This window comes from Polyodon spathula, chromosome 53 (assembly GCF_017654505.1).
Source record: "Polyodon spathula isolate WHYD16114869_AA chromosome 53, ASM1765450v1, whole genome shotgun sequence".
Lineage (NCBI taxonomy): Eukaryota > Metazoa > Chordata > Actinopteri > Acipenseriformes > Polyodontidae > Polyodon > Polyodon spathula.
In genome coordinates this window covers 1,886,500-1,894,942 of record NC_054586.1, presented here as the reverse complement: position 1 = coordinate 1,894,942, position 8,443 = coordinate 1,886,500, and the positions used below count along the sequence as shown (strand labels likewise).

The following is an 8,443-nucleotide window of genomic DNA, read 5'->3' as shown; positions in this document are numbered from 1 at the left end:
GTTTGTTTCACAGTGTTGATCTCTGGGGTGATGGGGTGACACTTTTCTGTTCTAGTTTCATGTTGATTCTCAGTTTGTTTCACAGTGTTGGTCTCTGGGGTGATGAGGTGACTCTCTTCTGTTCTTTTAGTTTCATGTTGATTCCACCCTGTAACGATTTTTTTTTTTTTGGTTCCTGGGTAGTAAGTGTTATTTCCTAATTGCTTATGCCTCAAAAGTATAGAAAATGGCTATTATTCCCCACAAACTTTGCTTTTGTGACCAGGACAGTGATATTTTGAAATTTACCTATTTTCCAGAACATTCCAGATAGATTCAGTGCTGAGTAAACTTGGAGTAACTTCTAGAACTTTCTAGAACTTTCCAGTAATATAAATAGTAGTATAAATACAGGGGCCTTAAGCCCACCAGTTCAATTTAGTTCCAGCTGCCTAAGTGGATACATATCTGCATTTTTCTGAGATGGCATCAAGAGGCTGCAAGCATCCGGCAGACGCATTTTGCCTTGTCTGCGGCCAATTTATCAAGACAAGAGTGAAAAAGTACTCAGTGGAAGCATCTGCTAAGATATTTCGATATGCCTGTCGGGGATCAAGACAAACCCTGGGCACCTCATTTCACCTGCGAGCACTGCAAAAAATCTCTGGAAGGTAAGATGGACAATTGTTGCTTGGAATTTTATGTTATAAAATTTGTTAAAATTTTTTAAATTGTAAAAGTTTTTAATTTTAAAATGTTTTACAATTTTCAATGTTATTGAAAAAATATATCATATATGAAAAATGTTGCGAGAATCTCTTACACATTAGTCATGGGTGAAATAAATGTATTTTTGTAGGATGGTACAGAGGGGAAAAGAGAGCCATGAAGTTCGCTATCCCAATCATTTGGCGGGAACCCACTGACCACTCAAGTAACTTCTACTTCTGCATGGCGGACCCTTCCAAACGTCGAGCTGGCAAGAATACACCTGCTATCATGTATCCGGACCTTCCTTCATCCATCGCCCCGGTGCCACACTGCCATGAGCTCCCCGTACCCACTCCTCCGGAGAGAGAGCAGCCGTCTTTAGAAGAGAGCAGCAAGTCAGAGAGCGAGGAAGACGTTGTAGATCCAGATGACAATTTCAGAGGTGGAGCTGAGGAGAGAAACCCATACTACCCCAACCAAAAAGACCTCAACGACTTGATTAGAGATCTTGGTCCAATGCCAAGCTTTTGACGTCTAGGCTCAAGCAATGGAACTTGTTGGATGAAAGTGTGCAAGTCGCAGATCAGAGGAAGCGTCACCAACCTTTTTCCAGCTTCTTCACCCGTCAAGATTGGCTCTGCTTCTGCCACAATGTGACCAGTCTGTTCGAGGCAATCGGAATCACCTGTAACCAGAATGAGTGGTGCCTCTTCATTGACAGCTCATCCAGGAGCCTCAAAGCCGTGCTGCTCCATAATGGTAACAAGTACCCGTCTCTTCCCCTGGCTCACTTGGTACACCTCAAAGAGGATTACAACAGCATCAAGACCTTGCTGGATGCCTTGAAGTATGATGAGTACGGCTAGGAGGTCATAGGAGACTTCAAAATGGTGGCATTTCTGATGGGTCTCCAAGGCGGTTTTACCAAGTTTCCCTGCTATCTTTGCCTTTGGGACAGCAGGGACACCAAGGCGCACTACCACAGGCGGGACTGGCCACAGCGGACCGAGTTCTCTGTGGGGAGGAACAACGTCAAGTGGGAGCCACTGGTGGACCCCCGGAAGGTGCTGATGCCACCACTGCACATCAAATTGGGCCTTATGAAACAATTTGTCAGAGTCTAGATAAGGAGTCGGCAGCCTTCAAGTACCTTCAAGACTTCCTCCCTAAGCTGTCTGAGGCAAAGGTCAAAACCGGTGTCTTCGTCAGACCACAGATAAAGAAGATCCTGGAGTGCAATGAATTCCCCAAGAAACTCACTAGTAAGGAGAAAGCAGCTTGGAACAGCTTTGTCGCAATGGTTCGGGGCTTCTTGGGCAATCACAAGGACGAAAACTATGTGGAGCTGGTTGAAACTCTGGTGAAGAACTACGGCACAATGGGCTGTAGGATATCCCTCAAAGTCCATATCCTTGATGCTCATCTTGATAAATTCAAGGAGAACATGGAGCATACTTGGAGGAGCAAGGCGAGCGCTTCCGTCAGGATATACTGGACTTTGAACGCCGCTACCAAGGACAGTATAATGAGAACATGATGGGACACTACATTTGGGGGCTGATTCGTGAAAGAGATTTACAGTACAATCGTAAATCTCGAAAAACTACTCACATCTAAATCTTTTGTAGTCATTTTTGTATTACTTTAGTATAAATACTTGTTAATTTGGATTCATATGTTGTTTTTTTCTGACTTTATGTGAACAAAAAGACACAAATTCGTCGGTTTTCTCATTGGAAATAGGTATATTTCAAAATATCACTGTCCTGGTCACAAAAGCAAAGTTTGTGGGGAATAATAGCCATTTTCTATACTTTTGAGGCATAAGCAATTAGGAAATAACACTTACTACCCAGGAACAAAAATTATGTTACATAGTGTTCTCAGTTTGTTTTGCAGCATTGATGACTGCGGTGATGACTTTAGCCATTGTCCTATTCAGGTCTTTGTTCCAAAAAAAAAAAGAGGATGAGAGAGAGGATTTCAGATTTTTATCAAATGTAGACAGGCTGTCTTTGAGATTACTTCTTTTGGTGCCCCTTGTTAATAAAGAACTATTTAGTATTTACACTTTTCCACAGTATCATTTAAATCTGGAATGGCGAGGTAAAGGGCTTCTCCCTCTTGCCTGTAAGCATGGCCAGTGTTGACAAAGACAAGGTCTTCACAATCATCAGCCCAGAAGAGTGCAGGGATGTCAGAGAAAGTGAAAAGGACATTGTCTGAGCTGTTTGAATAGTTTCCTGGATGAGACAACAATGTGTGTTTAATCTCCAGTACTGATAGCGGACTGATAGGGCACAAGGTCTGTATTCAAGTCCACAGTATAGAAGAATGGATAGATTTTCTCATTCTGATTTAACTCTATGTCAGTGAAAGTGTAGATGTGAGAGCTGGTCTCCACATTGTAAAAGGAGAGCTGCCCTTCCTCATAATCCAGATACAGCCCCAGCACCTGGGGCTTCAGGCTCATGGGAAGAGGAGTCTGGGGGGCACTGAGAGCATTAAACTCATCTCCACTCCACTCCACAGTCCAGTAACCACGTTGCGGGGTTATGTGGAACCCCCCCTTCCTCTGGGCAGACTCTCTGCTGACTCCTACTTTCCAGTCTGTATTCTCCCCCACATGCACCTGCCAGTAGTGTCTCCCTGAGGTGAAGCCCTCCCTGCCCATCACACAGGACCTGCGATTAAATCTCTCTGGATTGTCAGGGAGATCCTGCACTGTATTTCCCAGTCTTACTCGTTTCCCATCCGCAGACAGGATAAGCTTGGAATTTGCTGTATCAGGGTCCAGAGTCACATCAACTGCAGAGCAGAGAGGAGACATTATTATTATTATTATTATTATTATTATTATTATTATTATTATTATTATTATTATTATTATTATTATTATTATTATTATTAATGATAAAAGAAAGAGAGTGTGGAATGAGGAAGAGGGAGAGAGGAGTGAGAGTCAGGGCTGTGCTCTATCAGGATCCAGAGTCACAATGGAAGAGGGAGAGAGGAGTGAGAGCCAGGGCTGTGCTGTATCAGGGTCCAGAGTCACAGTGGAAGAGGGAGAGAGTAGTGAGAGTCAGGGCTGTGCTGTATCAGGGTCCAGAGTCACAGAAGTATGACATAATAGTAATAGGAACACACGAGTGGAAATAAAAAATAGAGCTAGAGAGCATCATGAGCTGCTGTACATCCACAGTGTGGACAGAATAGCTGCTAGTGGGGAAGAAAAGTCAAGGGAAAGAGGAGAGGGAGAGGGAAAGAGAAGAGAGGGCTATAAATTGGGAGGGGGAGGATATAGGGAAAGACAGAAATGAGGAGGGGAGGCTATGTGAGGGGAGAAGGGTATGTGAGAATAATGATGAGAGAAGGAGAGGGGCAGAGGGGAAGAGAGGAAAGGAGATGCATAAGAATAAAGGGAAAGGGAAGTTGAAAGCAGGGAGAGGGAATGTGAGAGAAAGAGACAGAGAGGGGAAAGATGAGAGGGAGGGGAGAAAAGGAGTAATGGCATGGAGAAGAGGGGGAAAGAAGAGAGCTAGAGGGGAAATATGAATAGAGTGTGACAGGGAGAAGGGAAGATGTGCTGATACTCTTATTGCCTAGTGCTAAAGAATGCACAAGAAACATTGAGCAGTAGAAGAGGGGAGGGTGAAAGAGAGAGGGAGGTGCATATGTATCTACACAGTGACTCCACAGTCTGAACTCCTAATAATTTGTCTTGAAAAATGTCCATACCAAGTTTCATCACAATCGGAAAAGTGGTTATCTAAATGGGTAAATGTGTGTAACCTGTTGTATATACCTGCCACCTGGGATAGATAGGGGAGTGCGGAATACTGAGGAGGAGATGGGGAGAGTGTAGAGCTTGAGAGATAGAGAAAAATGGGGGAAAGAGGGAAAGGTCAGGGGAGAATATTGAAAGATGTAAGGGAGAAGAGGGGTAAGGAGAGAGGGTAACAGATTCAAATGTTATCCCCTCTCCACAATAAAAAAGAGATAAAAATAAAAAAACTATGTGATCATCATTTTGATCTTTTATTTAACATCATGTAATCAACGAAACTACAAAATGATATTGCAAAAGGCTTCTGCAAGCCATAATAGGTGGATGGTTATCAATGTTAGATTTCAAAATGTTTGTAAAAACTACAAAGCTTTATGTAATTCAATATGTTAATGTAATATTATTCAGTAGGTTTAATTCAAACCAAAAATTACTTCATTCTGTGGGGTGATGCAAAAGTCTTTGCCATAGCTATATGTAAAAGTGTAACATATAGTATATACCTGGGATTGGCATCCTCATTGAGGAGAACAGGAGAGGGGAAAAGAGAAGAATAGAGGAGAGTTAGTCTGGAAAGAAGGAGAGGATAGGGGGAGAAGAGAGAGGGAAGGAGGAGAAAAGAATGTATTTAACTGTCACCTGAGAGAAGAGAAAGATGAGGAGGAGTGAACCTGAGGAGGAGAAGGAGAGAGAGAAAGTGAGAGGGAGGGAGGAGGGCTGATAGAGGGATAAAGAGACAGACAGAAGCTTCAAATTTTTATAGCTTAATTCTTGTACCAAGTTTCATCATAATCAGATAGAGAGGGAAACGTGTGTGTGGGGAGGGTGTTTTGGAATAATGGTCGAAAACTGAGAGAGAGAAGAGAGGAAAAGTGAGGGGAAAGAGGGAGAGAGAGAAGAGAAGGAAGAGGAGTGGGACATGTACAGACAGACAAATAGACTTCACATTTGAATACTCTGTGAAGTGCAGCTCGGAGGCACCTCTAGTATAGACCTGTCTCTGTATGTGAAGTGCAGCTCAGAGGCACCTCTAGTATAGACCTGTCTCTGTATGTGAAGTGCAGCTCAGAGGCATCTCTAGTATAGACCTGTCTCTGTATGTGAGGAGCAGCTCAGAGGCATCTCTAGTATAGACCTGTCTCTATATTTGAAGTGCAGCTCAGAGACATCTCTAGTATAGACCTGTCTCTGTATGTGAGGTGCAGCTCAGAGGCACCTCTAGTATAGACCTGTCTCTATATTTGAAGTGCAGCTCAGAAGCATCTCTAGTATAGACCTGTCTCTGTATGTGAAGTGCAGCTCAGAGGCACCTCTAGTATAGACCTGTCTCTATATGATAGAGTGGCAGAAGAGATGGAACAAGAAAGAGGAGGGGACTGGGGAGGAATAGGGAGGGCGGTGGCATATAAGAACATAAGAACATAAGAAAGTTTACAAACGAGAGGAGGCCATTCGGCCCATCTTGCTCGTTTGGTTGTTAGTAGCTTATTGATCCCAAAATCTCATCAAGCAGCTTCTTGAAGGATCCCAGGGTGTCAGCTTCAACAACATTACTGGGGAGTTGATTCCAGACCCTCACAATTCTCTGTGTAAAAAAGTGTCTCCTATTTTCTGTTCTGAATGCCCCTTTTTCTAAACTCCATTTGTGACCCCTGGTCCTTGTTTCTTTTTTCAGGCTGAAAAAGTCCCTTGGGTCGACACTGTCAATACCTTTTAGAATTTTGAATGCTTGAATTTTTAGAATTTTGAATGCTTGAATTGCATCTACAGACAGACAGGCTCCAGAATCTTAATAATTTGTACTGAAGAATTGCCTACCAAGCTTCATCACAATTGGACGAGCGGATCTCTAGATATATTATAGTAAGATACAGGACCTGTAGTGTATACTGGGCATGTCACCTGAAATATGCATCCTGCATATGTTGCCCCGCCCCTGTGTGTATTTTGTGTTGTATTTTGCGTGTTGTGTGTTAATGTTAGTGTACAGTCATTGGTATTAATATGTGAGCACGGGGAATTGCACTTTATTAATTCACGTGCAGTTGTACCGAGACTCCAGTTGAATGATTGATTAGCAATCGAGTCTTGGTACAGCTGCATAAAAGCTGCATGTTTTCACTCACTTGGGGTTGTGTGTTCGGTGAGTGGAGAAATGGATTGGAGACGGAGGTAATAAAAATAGTTAATAATTAAAATACAAGCTCACCATATTTTGTCTGTATAGTCTGTTTTGTCTGTCTTTTTGTTTTGGCTATGAGTGCCATGTCCTGTGTCTTGTTTGTCTTTACAACCTTTTATTTTCTGTCTGTTTAATTATTAAATGTTGAGCGAAACCAATCGCTCAGCTTCACCAAACTCCACCGCTTTGTTGTTTATTTTCTGGTTCCTAGTTTCTGGTCTGACGTCACCCACTGCAGCCATCTTTGTGACAATCCACACTGAGAATACGATCAGAAGGGAGGAGCAGAGGGAGAGTGGACCTGTAGTGTATATTGTGCATGTCACCTGGGATATGCATTCCCACTTAGAATACAATCAGAGGGGAGGGGCAGAGGGAGAGTGGACCTGTAGTGTACAATGTGCATGTCACCTGGGATATGCATCCCCACTGAGATACAATCAGAGGGGACCTGTAGTGTACAATGTGCATGTCACCTGGGATATGCATCCCCACTGGGGGGAAGGAGGAAAGACTGGGAAAGTTGAAGAGGTAGATGCATTTCTAAAATGAGCTTGAATTAATAAATCATGTGATGTAAGTGATAAATACCTGACATCCCTACAGCCAGTGACACTGCAGCCCAGCTGCCGTTTTTCCTCTCAGTGCACTTGTAGTACCTGTTCTTTGGATCAAACACCTCTGAGTGATGCAACACTTCAATTCTAATCGGTTCATCAGCCACGATGATGGATACTCTGGAGTTTTCGATTGACGTGTCATGCAATCCCAAACCACTCATCTGATTGATTAGAGCTAGATTTGCCGCTGTGGGAAAATATCTCAGCTGCACAATATCACTCGCCTAGCGATATTTTTGCCATTCTAAAATTCTGCAGCTTTATGGTATTTTCTCGTCAATGCGAGTTCACTCTCATAGAAATAAATGGTGAGCAATATGTGTGGCAAAATGCGGTTTTTTCCACGTGGTGCCTTGCCACTGATGTGTGTCCCAAGATTGGGAGGCGAGGAGAGAAGAAAGAGGAGGGACCCTGAAGCTGCACAGCCCTGACTCCTCTCTACCTCATCCTCATTCCAATCCACTCGCCTTTTATCATTATTATTATTATTATTATTATTATTATTATTATTATTATTATTATTATTATTATTATTATTAATAGGGCAGCAAAGTGCCGTGATGGTTAGTGCTTCTGCCTTACGGGTCCTGGGTTCAATTCCGAGCTGACGGGTCTCTCTGAGTGTATGTATAATAATAATGTACAGTATTGAGTAGTTACAGTAACCATCAGTTTCATAGTTAGGTCACTGGTAATGTAATTTCAGTAACAGAGACTCTGTAGCAATCAGATGGGAGGAACGCTTTTCACACTCTCTAGCTCAATGGCTAAAGTGAATAGTGTTCCAAAAAACAAAAACATGCCCTTTAATTCCAGGGCAAAAACCAAATTACTAGAAGTACCTAGACTTTTTATCCATCTCAACAAATATACAACCATACCGCTAAACTTTGAATATTCATCTTGGCTGCTATTTGCCTTCTTTTGGCACTGTAGCAAACTTTCACTGACCATAATTAAGGCTACGACTTTGGCAATCTTTTTTTAATTCATTTCACAGGCAAAAAAAAATAAATAAATAAATAATAATTCACAGCAGCTTGACCAAATGCAGTTTTAGCTGCATCAACATACGCAAAGGGCTTTTAAATAGCGCACCTGAACCAATAATATACGACTATTGCTTCTGACTACTGACCAGTTCAAATGTTACTTTATTACAAA

At 42.4% G+C, this 8,443-nt stretch overlaps 1 protein-coding gene across 3 annotated transcripts in view; it reads right to left on the bottom strand.

The window, feature by feature from the left end:
* Positions 1 to 2,514: 2,514 nt before the first annotated feature.
* LOC121307094 (butyrophilin subfamily 1 member A1-like) overlaps positions 2,515 to 8,443 on the bottom strand; it is a 25,824-nt gene continuing 19,895 nt past the window's right edge. For all 3 annotated transcript variants that reach the window (XM_041239210.1, XM_041239211.1, XM_041239209.1), the window contains one exon: positions 2,515 to 3,498. In XM_041239210.1, coding sequence (XP_041095144.1) covers positions 2,957 to 3,498 — 542 coding nt within the window. In that variant the 3' untranslated portion in view covers positions 2,515 to 2,956. The remainder of the gene's footprint in view (positions 3,499 to 8,443) is intronic.